The sequence below is a fragment of the Haliotis cracherodii genome, unplaced genomic scaffold (genome assembly GCF_022045235.1).
Source record: "Haliotis cracherodii isolate W230 unplaced genomic scaffold, xgHalCrac1.p SCAF_14, whole genome shotgun sequence".
In the NCBI taxonomy this organism is placed as follows: domain Eukaryota; kingdom Metazoa; phylum Mollusca; class Gastropoda; order Lepetellida; family Haliotidae; genus Haliotis; species Haliotis cracherodii.
Window position 1 is genome coordinate 36,206,331 of NW_027266269.1, and position 21,636 is coordinate 36,227,966.

At 41.4% G+C, this 21,636-nt stretch overlaps 1 protein-coding gene across 1 annotated transcript in view; it reads left to right on the forward strand.

Moving 5' to 3' along the window:
• LOC139461220 (selenocysteine insertion sequence-binding protein 2-like) overlaps positions 1-21,636 on the forward strand; it is a 74,042-nt gene extending 52,406 nt beyond the window's left edge. Inside the window, exons 9-17 of the mRNA XM_071242828.1 lie at positions 920-985; positions 2,949-3,047; positions 4,024-4,106; positions 5,190-5,242; positions 5,373-5,577; positions 6,284-6,389; positions 8,024-8,138; positions 13,757-13,911; positions 19,023-21,636. Coding sequence (XP_071098929.1) covers positions 920-985; positions 2,949-3,047; positions 4,024-4,106; positions 5,190-5,242; positions 5,373-5,577; positions 6,284-6,389; positions 8,024-8,138; positions 13,757-13,911; positions 19,023-20,045 — 1,905 coding nt within the window. The 3' untranslated portion in view covers positions 20,046-21,636. The remainder of the gene's footprint in view (positions 1-919; positions 986-2,948; positions 3,048-4,023; positions 4,107-5,189; positions 5,243-5,372; positions 5,578-6,283; positions 6,390-8,023; positions 8,139-13,756; positions 13,912-19,022) is intronic.

A 21,636-nucleotide genomic window follows, 5' to 3' on the forward strand; every position in this document is an offset into this window, starting at 1 on the left:
CTCATGGAAAGCACATGGTTTCTGCAAAGCAGGATGTGTTTTGTACACTAACCCTCCTGATCAAGATGGGGACATGTGAGTTTCTGCCAAGTAGCATGTGTAACAGTGTTTCCTGATCACTGATGCAACATGATGAGTGTTTGATACATTTCCGCTGCAAAACATAACTGATCAACACAATTTGCATACCATTTCTTTGATAGCAAACTGAAAATTTAAATGCAGAGGGTGCATCCATTATTGGCCATGTCCTTGTGTTCAGCCATGCTTGTAGCTGGTGCTTTGGTCGCTGTTACGAGATTCTATTCATATCATGTTGTGATTCAGAGTTCCTACTGACATGCTGTGTGTACCTCGTGTTGATGAGGGCCAGTGGGGTAACCTAGTGGTTAAAGCGCTCACTCGTATCACGATTCTTGTATGTGCTCTTATCTGTGGTGTGTAAGCCATATTTGTCATGTAACAGTTATAAGGTAAACATTTAAGATGTGAATCGATATTTTCTACTGAGTGTGCGTCTGCGATCAATACTTGTATCGGGAAGTAAAATATCACGATCCAGTCATGCATCACTGTATCGTCCCACCACTCTTCCAATATGAAGACGGGCGGTCGGGAAACCTAGTGGTTAAAGCGTTCGCTAGTCACGCCAAAGACCTGGGTTCGATTCCCAACATGGGTACAATGTGTGAAGCCTATTTCTGGTCCCCCCCGCCGTGATGTTGCTGGATATTGCTAAAAGCGGCGTAAAACCGTACTCACTCACTCCAATATGAAGCACTAGTTTGTGTATGTCCGGAGATGGTTGTGGACCAGCTGGAATACTGCCGTGTTCAACAACAATCTGTTACCCAGCAACTAAAACAATAGTGGCCACAGCTTAGAGCACGGCGCTAACTTCTGATGTTGTACGTTTCAGAAGAAGAAGGAGGTGTCTCAGGAGGACGGGAGGAAGAGCCCCGCGCGGAGGAAAGAGGAGAAATTGGTGAGAAGAGGTGGAGAGTCCAGGGCCCTTCCACAAAGTGATCTTAGCACCAAGACAACCGTTACTGGCATACTTTAATTAATGACAGTGCTAGCACCAAGACAACCGTTACTGTCATACTTTTATTTATGACAGTGCTAGCACCAAGACAACCGTTACTGCCATACTTTTATTTATGACAGTGCTAGCACCAAGACAACCGTTGCTGCCATACTTTTATTTATGACAGTTTTAGCACCAAGACAACCGTTACTGCCACACTTTTATTTATGACAGTTTTAGCACCAAGACAACCGTTACTGCCATACTTTTATTTATGACAGTGCTAGCACCAAGACAACCGTTACTGCCACACTTTTATTTATGACAGTGCTAGCACCAAGACAACCGTTACTGCCATACTTTTATTTATGACAGTTTTAGCACCAAGACAACCGTTACTGCCATACTTTTATTTATGACAGTTTTAGCACCAAGACAACCGTTACTGCCATACTTTTATTTATGACAGTTTTAGCACCAAGACAACCGTTACTGCCATACTTTTATTTATGACAGTGCTAGCACCAAGACAACCGTTACTGCCATACTTTTATTTATGACAGTGCTAGCACCAAGACAACCGTTACTGCCATACTTTTATTTATGACAGTTTTAGCACCAAGACAACCGTTACTGACACACTTTTATTTATGACAGTTTTAGCACCAAGACAACCATTACTGCCATACTTTTATTTATGACAGTGCTAGCACCAAGACAACCGTTACTGCCATACTTTTATTTATGACAGTTTTATCACCAAGACAATCGTTACTGCTATACTTATATCTATGACATTCATGGCACTGTACTCCATACTTTAGCAATGATTTGCATCAGTCATAGCCAAGACCATCATTGCTGCCCTACTTTAACATTGACTTCCGACATGCGTAGCACTAAGAAGACCGTTACTGCCACACTTTTGTTTATGACAGTGCTAGCACCAAGACAACCGTTACTGCCATACTTTTATTTATGACAGTGCTAGCACCAAGACAACCGTTACTGCCATACTTTTATTTATGACAGTTTTAGCACCTTGAGGATTGTTACTGCCATACTTTTATTTATGACAGTTTTAGCACCTTGAGGATTGTTACTGCCATACTTTTATTTCTGACAGTTTTAGCGCCTTGAGGATTGTTACTGCTATACTTTTATTTCTGACAGTTTTAGCACCTTGAGGATTGTTACTGCCATACTTTTATTCATGACAGTTTTAGCACCTTGAGGATCGTTACTGCCATACTTTTATTTATGACAGTTTTAGCATCTGGAGGATTGTTACTGCCATACTTTTATTCATGACAGTTTTAGCACCTTGAGGATCGTTACTGCCATACTTTTATTTATGACAGTTTTAGCATCTGGAGGATTGTTACTGCCATACTTTTATTCATGACAGTTTTAGCACCTTGAGGATTGTTACTGCCATACTTTTATTTCTGACTGTTTTAGCACCTTGAGGATTGTTACTGCCATACTTTTATTTATGACAGTTTTAGCACCTTGAGGATCGTTACTGCCATACTTTTATTTCTGACTGTTTTAGCACCTTGAGGATTGTTACTGCCATACTTTTATTTCTGACTGTTTTAGCACCTTGAGGATCGTTACTGCCATACTTTTATTCATGACTGTTTTAGCACCTTGAGGATTGTTACTGCTATACTTTTATTTATGACTGTTTTAGCACCAAGCAATCATTACTGCTATACTTTCATTTATGACTGTTTTAGCACCTTGAGGATTGTTACTGCCATACTTTTATTTCTGACTGTTTTAGCACCTTGAGGATCGTTACTGCCATACTTTTATTTATGACAGTAGAATACTTCAAAAAATGAAAACCTGCAGGTTGAAGAAACAAGAAAAAATCAAACTATGTTTTCAGTGTAAATTTTCTGCTTCCTGTCAGACCAAAGTGTCAGCCAATTTACTGGATTCATCAGCACCGGCCAAACGAGGAAAAGAGAGAGAAAATGCAAAGCCCAAGAAACCAAGTCCCTTGAAGAAGGTATGGATTGTATTCACAGTGAAACCCCCTTGAGGTTCCCGGTCAGTTGCAAGAGGCAACCAGTTGAATCGTGTAGTTAGGCTCGGACCCCAACAACCTGTGCTGGTCCCAAGAGGCAACCAGTTGAATCGTGTAGTTAGGCCCGGTCCCCAACAACCTGTGCTGGTCCCAAGAGGCAACCAGTTGAATCGTGTAGTTAGGCCCAGTCCCCAACAACCCATGTTGGTCCCAAGAGTCAACCAGTTGAATAATGTAGTTAGGCCCGGTCCCCAACAATCCATGTTGGTCCCAAGAGTCAACCAGTTGAATCATGTAGTTAGGCTCGGTCCCCAACAACCTGTGCTGGTCGCAAGAGGTAACCGGTTGAATCGTGTGGTTCGACTCAGTGAATTGGTTTATTGGGTACCCAAAAGACATGAATTGTTTTGTCAATTTCAATCACTAGATAGTCTGGTCCAGTCTTGATGATATAGCTGGAATATCGCTGAATGTGACTTGAAACACCGTGAAATAATGTGATGAAGCCAGATGACCACTTATGTTTCTGGCTTCCATCCAAGTTGACTTTCCTTTTACTTCACCAACACACCGTTGGTATTCTTGTAACCTTGACCTTACACAATGTTGGTGTTCATGTAAAGTTGACCTTACTCAATGTTGGCATTTGTGTAACTTTGACTTTTCTTAATGTTGGCGTTCTTCCAGCCTTGACCTTACTCAATGTTATCATTCTTGTAAAGTTGACCAAACTCAATGTTGGCGTTCTTGTAACATTGGCCTTATTTAATGTTGGTTCTTGTAACTTTGACCTTACTCAATGTTGGCATTTTTTCAGCCTTGACCTTACTCAATGTTGGCGTTCTTTCAACTTTGTCTTTACTCAATGTTGGCGTTCTTCAAATTTTGTCCTTACTCAATGTTGGCATTCTTCCAACTTTGTCCTTACTCTATGTTGGTGTTGACCTTTGTGCCATAGGTTATCCTGAAGGAACGGGAGCAGAAGAAGAAGATGCGTCTGCTGGACGATGACAACGACCCCACAGGGCTCCATATAGCAGAGTAAGATGGGGTAGATGGATGGACGGCTCACACGATGCAAACAATTTGTACAAACAATTTGTTACATTTTGGTTATTGTTGAGCCTAATATGTAGCTTTATAATAATGTGTACTGTTTTTGTGTGTGTACTGTTGTATGTGTGATGGTGTAAATCCGCTGTTGTGTGTCCGCTGTTGTGTTTGCTGTTGTGTGTCCGCTGTTGTGTCAACTGTTGTGTCAACTGTTGTGTGTCCGCTGTTGTGTGTTTGCTGTTGTATGTTTGCTGTTGTCTGTGTGTTTGCTGTTGTCTGTGTGTTTGCTGTTGTCTGTGTGTTTGCTGTTTGCTGTTGTCTGTGTGTTTGCTGTTGTCTGTGTGTTTGCTGTTGTCTGTGTGTTTGCTGTTGTTTGTGTGTTTGCTGTTTTGTGTGTGTCTGTGTTTGCTGTTGTGTCTGTGTTTGCTGTTTTGTGTGTATCCGCTGTTGTATGTTTGCTGCTGTGTCTGTGTTTGCTGTTGTGTCTGTGTTTGCTGTTGTGTGTTTGCTGTTTTGTGTGTTTGCTGTTGTGTCTGTTTGCTGTTTTGTGTGTATCCGCTGTTGTATGTTTGCTGCTTTGTCTGTGTTTGCTGTTGTGTCTGTGTTTGCTGTTGTGTCTGTGTTTGCTGTTGTGTTTGCTGTTTTGTGTGTGTCTGTGTTTGCTGTTGTGTCTTTGTTTGCTGTTTTGTGTGTATCCGCTGTTGTATGTTTGCTGTTAGGTCTGTGTTTGCTGTTGTGCCTGTGTTTGCTGTTGTGTGTTTGCTGTTTTGTGTGTGTCTGCTGTTGTGTCTGTGTTTGCTGTTGTGTGTGTATCCGCTCTTGTATGTTTGCTGTTGTGTCTGTGTTTGCTGTTGTGTGTGTGTTTGCTGTTGTGTTTGCTGTTTTGTGTGTGTTTGATGTTGTGTCTGTGTTTGATGTTGTGTCTGTGTTTGCTGTTGTGTGTCCGCTGTATTGTGTTGTTGTTGTGTGTTTGCTGTTTTGTGTGTGTGTGTGTTTCTTATGTTGTGTTTGAGTGTGTTTGATATTATATGTTTGGTATAGACTATATGCTTCTCTTTGTTCCCTCACCAGGCCTCCCGTTGGTATCGGTGTCGTCAATGCGGAGAGTGACCTGTCTCAAGACGGTAAGTGGGGCCAGGAACTGTAGAGTGAGAGAGTGAGTGAGAGTGAGAGAGAGTCCGCTGTTGGTTCTCGGGGTGGACTCGGGTGTCAGCAGCCTGTGCTGGTAGTGTCTTATTCCACTTCATTTAACAGGTTTGAGTTCCAAGAGTTCGATGGAGCTGGGGAACGGTGCATCAACCAGTGCCGACCTGTCCCCCATCAGCCAAACGTCACCGATCTCCATGAGCCCCCTGTCCCCCGGGGCCAGCCCCCTCAGCTCTGGCGTCAACAGCCCTATCACCGGACACAGCAAGGACCTCAAGGCCATGATGAAAATACACAGTCGCAGGTTCAGAGAGTAAGTTGCCACACTGTCCAAGGGCAGATAACTCTATAACACAGTCGCAGGTTCAGAGAGTAAGTCGTCACACTGTCCAAGGGGAGATAACTCTATAACACAGTCGCAGGTTCAGAGAGTAAGTCACCACACTGTCCAAGGGGAGATAACTCTATAACACAGTCGCAGGTTCAGAAAGTAAGTCGCCACACTGTCCAAGGGGAGATAACTCTATAACACAGTCGCAGGTTCAGAGAGTAAGTCGCCACACTGTCCAAGGGGAGATAACTCTATAACACAGTCGCAGGTTCAGAGAGTAAGTTGCCAAACTGTCCAAGGGGAGATAACACAGTCACAGGTTCGGAGAGTCAGTCGCCACACTGTCCAGGGGGAGATAACTCTATAACACAGTCACAGGTTGAGAGAGTAAGTTGCCACACTGTCCAAGGGCAGATAACTCTGTAACACAGTCGCAGGTTGAGAGAGTAAGTTGCCACACTGTCCAGGGGGAGATAACTCTATAACACAGTCGCAGGTTCAGAGAGTAAGTCGCCACACTGTCCAAGGGGAGATAACTCTATAACACAGTTGCAGATCGAGAGTGAAGTGTCGCACTTGCAGGTTCAGAGTAAATCTGTTTAATCCCAAAGGGAAATAACTCTTTAACCAAATCACAGGTACAGAGCATAAGGAGATACTACTTGCTGACCATGGCCTCCTGTTGTAGATACTGCAACCAGGTCCTGGACAAGGACATCGACATGTGCTGCACAGAGTTCCTCCAGGACCTGGTCCGATTCCAGGACCGCATGTTCCACAAGGACCCTGTCAAGGCAAGAGCAGTAGACAGACCTGGGGTACAGCAGTAGACTGACCTGGGGTACAGCAGTAGACAGACCTGGGAAACATCAGTAGACAGACCTGGGGATCAGCAGTAGACAGACCTGGGGTACAGCAGTAGACAGACCTGGGGTACAGCAGTAGACAGACCTGGGGTACAGTAGTAGACTGACCTGGGGTACAGCAGTAGACAGACCTGGGGTACAGCAGTAGACAGACCTGGGGAACATCAGTAGACAGACCTGGGGTACAGCAGTAGACAGACCTGGGGTACAGCAGTAGACAGACCTGGGGTACAGCAGTAGACAGACCTGGGGTACAGTAGTAGACAGACCTGGGGTACAATAGTAGACTGACCTGGGGTACAGCAGTAGACTGACCTGGGGTACAGCAGTAGACAGACCTGGGGTACAGCAGTAGACAGACCTGGGGAACATCAGTAGACAGACCTGGGGTACAGCAGTAGACAGACCTGGGGTACAGCAGTAGACTGACCTGGGGTACAGCAGTAGACAGACCTGGGGTACAGCAGTAGACAGACCTGGGGTACAGCAGTAGACTGACCTGGGGTACAGCAGTAGACAGACCTGGGGTACAGCAGTAGACAGACCTGGGGTACATCAGTAGACTGACCTGGGGTACAGCAGTAGACAGCAGTAGACAGACCTGGGGAACAGCAGTAGACTGACCTGGGGAACAGCAGTAGACAGACCTGGGGTACAGCAGTAGACTGACCTGGGGTACAGCAGTAGACAGCAGTAGACTGACCTTGGGTACAGCAGTAGACAGCAGTAGACAGACCTGGGGTAAGTAGACAGACCTGGGGTACAGCAGTAGACTGACCTGGGGTACAGCAGTAGACTGACCTGGGGTACAGCAGTAGACAGACCTGGGGAACATCAGTAGACAGACCTGGGGTACAGCAGTAGACTGACCTGGGGAACATCAGTAGACAGACCTGGGGAACATCAGTAGACTGATCTGGGGAACATCAGTAGACAGACCTGGGGTACAGCAGTAGACTGACCTGGGGAACAGCAGTAGACAGCAGTAGACAGACCTGGGGTACAGCAGTAGACAGACCTGGGGTACAGCAGTAGACAGACCTGGGGAACAGCAGTAGACAGACCTGGGGTACAGCAGTAGACAGACCTGGGGTACAGCAGTAGACAGACCTGGGGAACATCAGTAGACTGACCTGGGGTACAGCAGTAGACAGCAGTAGTATTGCTAGATTTTTTCCTTGCGAGAACAGTCTATAGTCAATAAACAGCTTGAATGTTGTATTCGTTCACACCCTTATACCAGAAATTTAATTTGGTAATAAATACTGTCGTCACAGTTACAGTTTTTATTGCAGCCTATTTCATAAAGTATCTTGCTTTTGCTCATAAAATATATTTTTAAGAAATTTCCTCTCTCACACTATACATTTCATCCTTCTCGTTGGATCCTGGCATGCAAATGATCCCAGGCGTAACCACGGTTACCATCACCACCAGGGGTCCTTGCAGCTTCATCATATTTCCAAGTTTTGAAATATTCTCGTTTTGGTAAAAACAGTAACCACTGGTTTCTTGTTTTGTAATTATATATGTTTAGTTTAACGTTGGTGTTGATGTTGTAGGCGAAGGTGCGGCGGAGGCTGGTGCTGGGGCTGCGAGAGGTGACGAAGCACCTGAAGCTAAAGAAGATCAAGTGCGTCATCATCTCGCCCAACTTGGAGAAGATCCAGTCTAAAGGTAGCGTCATCACATCAGTCTAGTTTAAACACAAGTCCACCGTTTTGTTCCATGTTAGGGTTCCGTGATGGAGTTCTCGGATGCAGATCTAAAGGTAGCGTCATCACATCAGTCTAGTTTAAACACAAGTCCACCGTTTTGTTCCATGTTAGGGTTCCGTGATGGAGTTCTCGGATGCAGATCTAAAGGTAGCATCATCACATCAGTCTAGTTTAAACACAAGTCCACCGTTTTGTTCCATGTTAGGGTTCCGTGATGGAGTTCTCGGATGCAGATCTAAAGGTAGCGTCATCACATCAGTCTAGTTTAAACACAAGTCCACCGTTTTGTTCCATGTTAGGGTTCCGTGATGGAGTTCTCGGATGCAGATCTAAAGGTAGCGTCATCACATCAGTCTAGTTTAAACACAAGTCCACCGTTTTGTTCCATGTTAGGGTTCCGTGATGGAGTTCTCGGATGCAGATCTAAAGGTAGCGTCATCACATCAGTCTAGTTTAAACACAAGTCCACCGTTTTGTTCCATGTTAGGGTTCCGTGATGGAGTTCTCGGATGCAGATCTAAAGGTAGCGTCATCACATCAGTCTAGTTTAAACACAAGTCCACCGTTTTGTTCCATGTTAGGGTTCCGTGATGGAGTTCTCGGATGCAGATCTAAAGGTAGCATCATCACATCAGTCTAGTTTAAACACAAGTCCACAGTCCACAAGTCCGAGTTCTCGGATGCAGATCAACGGCATTGTGATGTATCTGTCAAATGGGATCCTATATTTCTGTACATATTGGGTGTCTGACTTTTCACTGGTTTCACACCAGCAGACAAGTTGTTGAACCAGCCTCAGGTTATTTGTCCTCAGTGTCTCGGGAAGCCAGTGCCCCAGTCTCACCAAGTGGCATCCTTTCATGCATGTCCGTCCCCTATACAAGCACATTCACATCTCACACCATGTATTACATATATACATATGACATAACACATATATACACATCGGACATGTTATATTACATATATTCATGTTGAACAATACATAAATACACATATATGACACGTTGTATAACATTAACACATCTGACCCATTTTTTTACATATATACACATCTGACACATGTGTCATTACTTATATACACATCTGACACATGTGTCATTACATATATATACATCTGACACATGTGTCATTACATATGTATACATCTGACACATGTTTCATTACATATATACACATCTGACACACGTTTCATTACATATATACACATCTGACACATGTGTCATTACATATATATATACATCTGACACATGTGTCATTACATATATATACATCTGACACGTGTCATTACATATATATACATCTGACACACGTTTCATTACATATATACACATCTGACACATGTGTCATTACATATATATATACATCTGACACATGTTTCATTACATATATATACATCTGACACGTTTCATTACATATATACACATCTGACACAGGTTTCATTACATATATACACATCTGACACACGTTTCCTTACATATATACACATCTGACACGTGTCATTACATATATATATACATCTGACACATGTGTCATTACATATATATACATCTGACACATGTTTCATTACATATATATACATCTGACACATGTGTCATTACATATATGGGTCATTCTCAAAAAAAGTGAGTTTTTTAGTCCGAGTTGAATAACAATTAAAATATTTATTTTAGATATGTTTAAACACAAGTGTTTTTTGTAGAACATACCATGGTGTCTGAAAGTTAAGTTTTAGTATTTCTCATTAGGTATTTTATTTTATTTAAAACTGCTTAATTGCGGTTAAATTGAGCTGAAGGGTGTGTCCGTAACCCTATGTTTGCACATCAACATTGTTTAATGTTGCTAAAAATAAAAAATATTATGTAAATAATGTTTATATATTGTACAATACCTTTCTAACTCATGATATAAAATTATCTTTTGAAGATACACTCTTTTATTTATATTGGTTTTTGGTAAGAAACACTTGTACATAAAAAAGTGTCTGTCCTGTTACCAAGATGGATCAAAACTGAAAAATAAATAATCCTTCAAGATTCCCATAATTCAAAATAACAGAAATACAGCTTACTTCCTGTACTATCATGGCAGCAGTGTCCTTCAAGTGAGAGAAGACCTTGGATAATTCTGCTTGACAGGGAAGTTTATTCCTATCATGAATACTCTTTTCTTATGTCTGTGCTGTTACTGCTCATTTTTGCCAAAACAAATATTTTTTTCTAAAACCATTTTTTCAGAATATTAGAAAATATGAACTGTTCACAATGCCATGTGGTCTCAACATTTCATGGGAGGTCTCATTAAAAAAGCCTGTAATTAATGTCAATTTGTCTATGCTGTTACTGTCTGTGCTGTTACCTTCAAACATGTAACAGGACAGACATTCCGTGGTAACAGCACAGACTTATCATCATCTTAAACTGTCTTTCCTTGTTTAACCAATCAATAATATAATTACCATAATAACTCAAATAATTCCTTTTGAAATAACACAGACATTCAAAAGGCTATAGTTGTACAAATCTTTCAAGCTGAATAAAAACAAGTTGCTCAAGACTTAAAAGTAACAGCAGAGACAAATATTGGTAACAGCACAGACATTTGGTCAGCTTTATCTAACTATTCTTGTCCAATCACTCAATATTCAAATTTTATGAAACATTAAGACATATGTTTTGAAATTTATCGCAGTTTAGAAGAAAACATATACATAAAAAATAGACTACTTTGTTGAAGATAGTTATCTGATGAAAAAGTAACAGCCCAGACATTCCGTGGTAACAGCACAGACTTATCATCACCTTAAACTGTCTTTCCTAGTATAACCAATCAATAATATAATTACCATATTAACACAAATAATTCTTTTGAAATAACACAGGCATTCAAGAGGCTATGGCTGAACAAATCTTCTAAGCTAAATAAAAAAAATTGGTTAAGACTTAAAAGTAACAGCACAGACATTTGGTCATCTTTATCTAACGTTTCTTATCCAATCACTAAATATTCTAATTTTATGAAACATTAAGAGATATGTTTTCAAATTTATCACAGTTTAGAAGAAAACATATATACATAAAAAAATAGACTACTTTGTTGAAGATAGTTATCTGATGAAAAAACAACAGAAGGGTGGAGAAGACAGGTGGTGTGGTGGAGAAGGGTGAGGTTGAGAAAAAGGTGGAGAGGACAGGTGGTGTGGTGGAGAAGGGTGAGGTTGTGAAAAGTGTGGAGAGGACAGGTGGTGTGGTGGAGAAGGGTGAGGTTGAGAAAAGTGTGGAGAGGACAGGTGGTGTGGTGGAGAAGGGTGAGGTTGTGAAAAGTGTGGAGAGGACAGGTGGTGTGGTGGAGAAGGGTGAGGTTGAGAAAAGTGTGGAGAGGACAGGTGGTGTGGTGGAGAAGGGTGAGGTTGAGAAAAGTGTGGAGAAGACAGGTGGTGTGGTGGAGAAGGGTGAGGTTGAGAAAAGTGAGAGTGACATTTTACTATCCGTTCCAGATGATACAGAAGAGTGTCTTGGAAAATGTGTGGTTGTGTTATATGATGGTTTTCCATATCCTGGATACATAGATGTTTCTACCTATGATATATATGTGGAATGCATGCACAAGCCTGGCAAAAAAATAGGATCAAAAATGATTCTTTTGGCCAAGACTCCTGCTGGACAAATGCTGGTACAAGCACGAGGACATTATTACCATCATTCCTGAACGAAAGGAGATTGAAGGCACTGCTTCCCACTTCAGTGTTGAAAACATTTACTGGGAAGCTATTACAGATATGATAAAACAGAAACAATAAACAACCTGTGGTTTCTGGGTGAATGAAAGGCACCATTTAATTCTGGCACTAATCAAATAATCATAGATACAAGTGAATTGTACTTTTAAGGAAACTATAATTCACCTTTTCAGACCGTTTATTTGAGTATTTGCGAATACAATTGCAAAAGAATACAGCTTCAAAAGGAAATCTTCTGACAAGTTTTTTTTCTCCAGATTATGTTGATGTTTGACATATATAAAGTTGGTTATTGTGTTGCTGCTTCATGACAAAAACTGTCACATGACTATTTTGTGTAAGTTTAAATCAATTTAAATTCTTTGTAATTCTAGGGATTAACCCAAAATGCAAAAGTTATTGTCTTTGGCGTTACTTCCGTCTGTGCTGTTACCTACCAGTATCCTACATTCAGATTACATAGAAGAACATTCAGTTAATAACATCCATATGATCAGATACTGTTAAACACATGAATTAAGCAAAACATTTTCTTATTTGTCAGAGTTCTAAACTTTGAACTTCTGAACAGGATAGTTGACTGCAAACATAAGTTTGTCCGTCCTGTTACTTTCAATTGTCCGTCCTGTTACCGACCGGTTTCTATAGTTCAGATTACATACAAGAATATTCAGTTAATTACACCTTATATGTTCAGGTGTAATCAATTGCACATACTTTTTTCGTATTTGTCAGATATTTCAAAATCTTGAAACTCCTGAATATTATAGTTATCTGTAATCAAAGCCAGTTGTCTGTCCTGTTACTACGTTGTCTGTCCTGTTACCAGCACTTAAAATAGAAATATACTGATTATTTATTTTTATTTTTCAGAAGAACATATTTGAATTCAAACATATATCATCTAATGAAGTATATGTGTCAAATATAAGATGCAATAATCAGGGTATGTTTGTCATATTGGATTTGAATGAATTCAAATGTTTTCATTTGACTCAAATGCTGGACAAATCTGTCCATAAAATAATGTATCCAATCTCTTTTTAATTGTACTCATTGAAATATTAAACAATACATTTAAAAACAAGAACTGACATGATTTGTGTTGAACTTTGAAAAATATTGTTACAGAAAATATAATTGTTAAAATGGTAACAGGACAGACATATTTTTCCTATTCAGTGTTAATTAATTATCATAATTAGGACATCATTGATTATTAAGGTGTCATTTTGCTTAACATTATTATTCAGAAGTTACTTTGTGTACTGAGTCAATAAAAAAGGAATTTTACAAAAGACAATTTTGATGTTTTTGCTTAGTTGAAATTCTGACATTTTTTGAGAATGACCCATATACACATCTGACACATGTTTCATTACATATATACACATCTGACACATGTTTCATTACATATATACACATCTGACACAGGTTTCATTACATATATACACATCTGACACACGTTTCATTACATATATACACATCTGACACATGTGTCATTATATACATCTGACACATGTTTCATTACATATATACACATCTGACACAGGTTTCATTACATATATACACATCTGACATACGTTTCATTACATATATACACATCTGACACAGGTTTCATTACATATATACACATCTGACAGACGCAATCTAACATTTACCTATATACCCATATGACACACATGATATAACACATATGACACACGTATTACACATATACACATCTGACGAGGAGTATAACACACATATACACATCTGACTCACGTTATACAACACATACACAATATATATATGTGTGTGACACTGTAAATGACGTTGAACTGTCCGTGCTGCAGGAGGTCTGGACGATGCCCTCAACAACATCCTCAACATGTGTCAGGATCAGAACATCCCCTTCGTGTTCGCCCTGGGTCGCCGCGCCCTGGGCCGCGCCTGTGCCAAGCTGGTCCCCGTCAGCTGTGCGGGAGTGTTCAACTATGACGGCTGTGAGGTGAGTTACCTCCCTTGTCTTCTACTGCAGAGTTAGATTGGGCAACAGTATATATATATTCTCGATGATGGGTTGAGATGAAAATTCCATCTAAGTGTAACCACGCTGTCTAAGATCTTTACTTGTCCTATAAATGTTATTAGTCCATAACTTCTACACTTCATTAGACTAACATCTAGTCTCTGAAACAAATTGTCATTTTGCCAAACATTATAGACTTGCAAGGGCTGTATTTGGTATATTTGTATCTGGGTCTGTAGACAGACTAACACTTCAAGAAATGGAGGAAATATAGGACATCAGCAACAATCTTGCGAAAATCGTATGTTCAGCTAAAAATACAATATTGGGATAGGGAGAAGAGAAAAGACAATAGTTGCTGGGGAAACCGATTGTTTAAAACACCATATGTATTGGGTTGAGGTATCCAAGTGAAGGGAGGTAATCTTAGTAAGGATAACAATTCATGGATGAACAACTCCTTTATCACAATTAAGATGATTGTCATCACTACCCTTGTGTCTACAAAACAGGCCTCTCCACTCCAGTACAACAATATCTACTCTACTGTACTGTCTATCTGTCTATCACTACCCTTGTGTCTACAAAACAGGCCTCTCCACTCCAGTATAACAATATCTACTCTACTGTACTGTCTATCTGTCTATTTGTCTATCACTACCCTTGTGTATACAAAACAGGCCTCTCCACTCCAGTACAACAATATCTGCTCTACTGTACTGTCTATCTGTCTATCTGTCTATCACTACCCTTGTGTCTACAAAACAGGCCTCTCCACTCCAGAACAACAATATCTACTCTACTGTACTGTCTATCTGTCTATCACTACCCTTGTGTGTACAAAACAGGCCTCTCCACTCCAGTATAACAATATCTGCTCTACTGTACTGTCTATCTGTCTATCTGTCTATCACTACCCTTGTGTATACAAAACAGGCCTCTCCACTCCAGTACAACAATATCTGCTCTACTGTACTGTCTATCTGTCTATCTGTCTATCACTACCCTTGTGTCTACAAAACAGGCCTCTCCACTCCAGTACAACAATATCTACTCTACTGTACTGTCTATCTGTCTATCACTACCCTTGTGTCTACAAAACAGGCCTCTCCACTCCAGTACAACAATATCTACTCTACTGTACTGTCTATCTGTCTATCTGTCTATCACTACCCTTGTGTCTACAAAACAGGCCTCTCCACTCCAGTACAACAATATCTACTCTACTGTACTGTCTATCTGTCTATCTGTCTATCACTACCCTTGTGTCTACAAAACAGGCCTCTTCCCTCCAGTATAACAATATCTACTCTACTGTACTGTCTATCTGTCTATCTGTCTATCTGTCTATCATTACCCTTGTGTATACAAAACAGGCCTCTCCACTCCAGTACAACAATATCTGCTCTACTGTACTGTCTATCTGTCTATCTGTCTATCACTACCCTTGTGTAAACAAAACAGGCCTCTCCACTCCAGTACAACAATCTCTACTCTACTGTACTGTCTATCTGTCTATCACTACCCTTGTGTCTACAAAACAGGCCTCTCCACTCCAGTACAACAATCTCTACTCTACTGTACTGTCTATCTGTCTATCACTACCCTTGTGTCTACAAAACAGGCCTCTCCACTCCAGTATAACAACATCTACTCTACTGTACTGTCTATCTGTCTATCTGTCTATCACTACCCTTGTGTCTACAAAACAGGCCTCTCCACTCCAGTATAACAATATCTACTCTACTGTACTGTCTATCTGTCTATCTGTCTATCACTACCCTTGTGTCTACAAAACAGGCCTCTCCACTCCAGTATAACAATATCTACTCTACTGTACTGTCTATCTGTCTATCTGTCTATCACTACCCTTGTGTCTACAAAACAGGCCTCTCCACTCCAGTATAACAATATCTACTGTACTGTCTATCTGTCTATCTGTCTATCACTACCCTTGTGTCTACAAAACAGGCCTCTCCACTCCAGTACAACAATATCTACTCTACTGTACTGTCTATCTGTCTATCTGTCTATCACTACCCTTGTGTCTACAAAACAGGCCTCTCCACTCCAGTACAACAATATCTACTCTACTGTACTGTCTATCTGTCTATCTGTCTATCACTACCCTTGTGTCTACAAAACAGGCCTCTCCACTCCAGTACAACAATATCTACTCTACTGTACTGTCTATCTGTCTATCTGTCTATCACTACCCTTGTGTGTACAAAACGGGCCTCTCCACTCCAGTACAACAATCTCTACTCTACTGTACTGTCTATCTGTCTATCACTACCCTTGTGTCTACAAAACAGGCCTCTCCACTCCAGTATAACAACATCTACTCTACTGTACTGTCTATCTGTCTATCTGTCTATCACTACCCTTGTGTCTACAAAACAGGCCTCTCCACTCCAGTACAACAATATCTACTCTACTGTACTGTCTATCTGTCTATCACTACCCTTGTGTCTACAAAACAGGCCTCTCCACTCCAGTACAACAATATCTACTCTACTGTACTGTCTATCTGTCTATCTGTCTATCGCTACCCTTGTGTGTACAAAACAGGCCTCTCCACTCCAGTATAACAATATCTACTCTACTGTGTAAACATTGCCTCCTACTTGTATATATGCTTGTCTACCACACTATATCTATCACTTGCCTGATAAAGGTGTTAGCACCTACACCGAAACGTCGCTCTTAATTGTAATAAAGAAGTTGTTCATGCATAAATTCTTATCCTTACTTAGTACTCCAACGTCTAAATGCCTATCAAAGAAGGAGGTAATCTTGTTGGAACCTAAACTGAACACCTTATATAGGAGTTACCTCCCCTTCATCATTGAACGTAGCAATGGAAAGAGCCTTGGTGTTGAAGATTATTTCAAATACCCTTTTGATCAATGAAAATACAGAGATTATTTGCCTTTCCTCATCAAATAGCAAGTGTTTCACATCAAGTGACCTAGCCCTTTTTAACAAGGATGACAATATCAATCACTGGATTGTCTGCATCGCACCCCGAAAGTGTGGATCATTGCTGACAATACCAATCACTGGATTGTCTGGTACAAGTTCTGCTATTTACCGGCTGTCCTCATATTGATTAAATATTAAACAAACAAACACCCAGTTCCATGTGAATACAACCTGTAAATGCACGAACTTTAAATCAGGAAATTATTGCGAGCATGAAATTAATGTGAAACTTGCAAGTGTCCCTCGCACTCATTAATATAGTTATGTATTTTCATCTCAACGTATTGGATTTGTCTGGTTCACAGGAACAAAGAAAACACTAAACAATACTTACTTACTAACTTACTTTGGAGATTTAACTTGCGCTTTCCGACTGATGCGTATTTCGCACACGGGCCCGGCCAGGCCATTTAATGTGTTTCCGAAAGGGGCAAAAGTGGTCTGTGCAACCCAAGAGGGGACTTTAGGGGTTGCTTATATAGAATTTGGGAATTTTGAGATTTGGAATAGATGCCGATGGGGTTGGGGAGGAGAACTAAGGGACCTGGGTATGGTGGATGTTTGTTTGTTTATTTGATTTTGATTTGGTAGGTTATTGTGTTTTTAGATGCGTTTTATTAGTTCCGTTTTTATTAAGAATACGCCTAAGGCCTTGAAGTTTTCTAGTATATATTGTGGGTTTAGTATTGCTTCTAGAGTGAGAGCCTTGTTTAGATTAAGGGTGGTTTGTAATGCGGTTCGATGTGTTAGGTAGTGTGTGCAGTGCATGAGTGCGTGTTCTGGGGTTTCTGGTTGTTTGCAGTGTGGGCAGTTACGTGTAGTGTCTTTTTTTATTTTTTTTAGGTGGTTATTTAGGTTGGTGTGTCCTGTTTGGAGTTTAGTGATTATTCTTTTGATTTTTTTTGATGGATGGAGAATTTTTGGTTTGGTTAGTGGTTTGCTGAGCACTTTTTTGATTTGGCTATTTGAGTTTAGATATAAACAATGTAACTGAGCACCAGATATAGATAGTGTCTCTTACCCTGCACCACGTCCGGTGTGGTCAGTCTGTTGACACAAGTTCATCCAGTGTGGTCAGTCTGTTGACACAAGTTTATCCAGTGAGGTCAGTCTGTTGACACAAGTTCATCCAGTGCGGTCAGTCTGTTGACACAAGTTCATCCAGTGTGGTCAGTCTGTTGACACAAGTTCATCCAGTCGTTGCCACAGATTCCAACTGATGGCAGTCTGCAGTCTTGATGTTATCATTTGCTGATTAGATTTTATGTTTCAAAGATAGGGTTACCATGGTTACTCGCATTAATTTTATGATGCATTTTAGGTCAGGGGTCGACACTATTTATTAGTTATTTATCATTAATTCCATGATGTATAGCATCACGTAACTCACTCACGGCACAGGCTGCTGGGGATAATAACTGTTCTCGTCCTCTAGTGCTTATAATGATAACAAGGGGGCACGGGTGGCCCAGGTGGCCCTGTTGTCTAAGGTGCCGCGATTCGCTGTGCAGAGTTCAGTCTCTTGGGCACGCCAGAAACCTATGATTGTGGGTTCGAATCCTGGTTCCCCCCACCCCCCGATTATGTGTCTAGGTTTGTCAGCACCATACCCCTGCTCGTGGGTTTCACCGAAGTGGTAAACGTCTGAGAACTGCATCACTTGGGGCTTTCCTCCCTCATTAAGCAGACACGCCACGATATAACTGGAATACTGTTAAAAGTGGCGTTAAACCCAACTCACCCACTCACTCACTATAATGATAACATATAGCTAAACCCTTAAAAATGGCAAAATTCTACTCGTCCTTATCATACCTTAACTATTGGTCAGGATGGCAAGGCCTATAGGACTAGTGCCAGTTTCTATCGCTGGCTGCCAAGTCATCTAAGGCACAGGCATTTGCTGTGTAGAGTGTAGAGTGGTTAAAGCGTTCGCTCGTCACGCTGGAGACTTGGGTTCGATTCCCGACATGGGTACAATGTGTAAAGCCCATTTCTGGTGTCCCCCACCGTGATATTGCTGGAATATTGCAAAAAGCGGCGTAAAACCAAACTCACTTACTCACTCACTCACTCACTCACTCTTTTCTTCCCTGGTGTTTCAGGAGACGTTCAACAAGCTGATGGACTACACGGAGAAGGCGCGGCAGGCGTACAATGAGATGGTCCTGTGCATTGAGAAGGAGATGGAGGACAACCCCCACCGGGGCACCACCCACATCTACGCCCACATGGGACACTCTCGGACCCCGTCCGGATGCAGCGTCATGTCCTTCACCAGCAGCATCCTTTCCGAACCAATCTCCGAGAACTACCCCCACTCTGAGCCCGAGACAGACAGCAAGGGTTATGAAATTGTTAAGGACGTCCCTAAAAGCAGTTATCTTATTGTAGGAAATGGCCTTCATAATGAAGTGAAAGTTTCCCCAAGTTTTCAGTCGCCGGTGGATGAGATCGATGACGGGAACGAGGCTGACACTGAAGACTGTTCGGAGGTCCCGGTCAAGGTTCCCTCATCAGCCAATGAGGAGAAGAGTCCAGTTCAGGATGATAGAGAGGCTGGTCCGGGTGAAAGCGAGGCTGAAAATGAAACTGAGGATGGGGATGATTCCGAGGATGATGATGAGGAAGAGGAAGAGGACGAATATTCAGAAAGTGATGACACAGCAAGTTCCCAGCATGCATCAGACACGGTGGAAGAGCTGCCACACATCGACTCAATCCACACAGGAAACTTTGATCTCAGTGCTGAAATTCTCTCTCAACATTCTGGGCGCACATTGGATAGAAGCGAGGTGATGTCAACCCACTCGTCACGGACGCTCGGAGACGGTAGCTCAACGATCATGACAGACATGATAGGGATGGACAGATGCAAGTCCGACGTGACGAAGCCGTGCGAGAGTCCCGTGCCCGGCCAGACCCGCATGAAGCTCAGTGACAATGACCGAATACAGAACTGGGTGGATGAATCCAACACAAACCTCTCCGGCATGGAGGAGAACTCAGATATCGACACCGTCCACAGTGGGAGTGTCACCGAGTCAGAAAATGAATCTGAGAGTCAAGGTTATGTCAAAGGTCAACCTCTAAAACCAATCAGTGAGTCTGGTGAAGTTGACCTCTAGGAGGCAATGCTGCCCATGCAATAACCCTTGTATATACCATAGAGTGTCTTTGTCGGCATACAACACTCAAACAAACACACCTTGTTGATTTTGATTTTTTTGGAGAGAATTTGTCATGATTCTTAAATTTCATAGTTGGGGATAAATTCAGAAGAGCAGTCATTGGAATTAATATTATAACCTTGACATGTGAGGCAACTTGTCTTGCAGAGTTGTGTCCCTTTGCCTTTCCTGGATCTGATGATAGTGGTCTCAAATCCTAAATATGAACAATCTGTGTCACATTGTCTTCTGTCATATAATTCTGACAAATTGTTTCTGAGGCTGATGAAGTGGGTTCCCTCCTCATCCCTCATATGTGGTGTAGTGTCGCCCTCACGACTGGGGTCATTGTTTGAACGTTGCCTGCCATGCGGACACTCCCCAGTGTGTTTTATATTGAATTGCGTGTGTGATTTGTCTGTGTGCTGCTTCCTGAAGCCAATGGCACTTCTTAATTTTATAACAACAATCATCATATCACCATGGTTATAATAATCATGATCATATCGACAATCTTGGAGTTTGTTCACTGTTCATTGTTGGTGTTACCTGGCAACCTGTAGTTTTGTTGTGGTGGGAAGGGCTGCGTATTTATTGTTGGAATCTATTTGAAGGCATCATTGAGATCCTCGCATCATCCACGTATGGCCCTGCTGTATGGCTTTACGGCTGTATGACTTTACGGCTGTATGGCTTTACGGATGTATGACTTTACGGCTGTATGAATTTACGGCTGTATGGCTTAACAGATGTATGACTTAACAGATGTATGACTTTACGGCTGTATGACTTTACGACTGTATGACTTTACGGCTGTAAGGCTTTACGGCTGTACGACTTTACGGCTGTATGACTTTACGGCTGTATGACTTTACCTCTGTATGGCATTATGGCTGTATGATTTTACGGCTGTATGGCTTTACGGATGTATGACTTTACGGCTGTATGACTTTACAACTGTATGACTTTACGACTGTGACTTTACGACTGTAGTGCCATGCTGTATGACTTTACGACTTTGTGACTTTATGGCTGTGTGACTTTATGGTTGTATGACTTTACGACTGTAGTGCCATGCTGTATGACTTTATGGTTGTATGACTTTACGGCTGTATGACCTTATTGCTGTATGACTTTACAACTGTATGACTTTACGACTGTAGTGCCATGCTGTATTACTTTACGACTTTTTGACTTTATGGCTGTGTGACTTTACGACTGTGTGACTTTACGACTGTAGTGCCATGCTGTATGACTTTATGGTTGTATGACTTTACGGCTGTATGACCTTATTGCTGTATGACTTTACAACTGTATGACTTTACGACTGTAGTGCCATGCTGTATTACTTTACGACTTTTTGACTTTATGGCTGTGTGACTTTACGACTGTGTGACTTTACGACTGTAGTGCCATGCTGTATGACTTTATGGTTGTATGACTTTATGGTTGTATAACTTTTCAGGCTGTGTGACCTTATTGCTGTATGACTTTACGACTGTAGTGCCATGCTGTATGACTTTACGGCTGTATGACTTTACGACTGTAG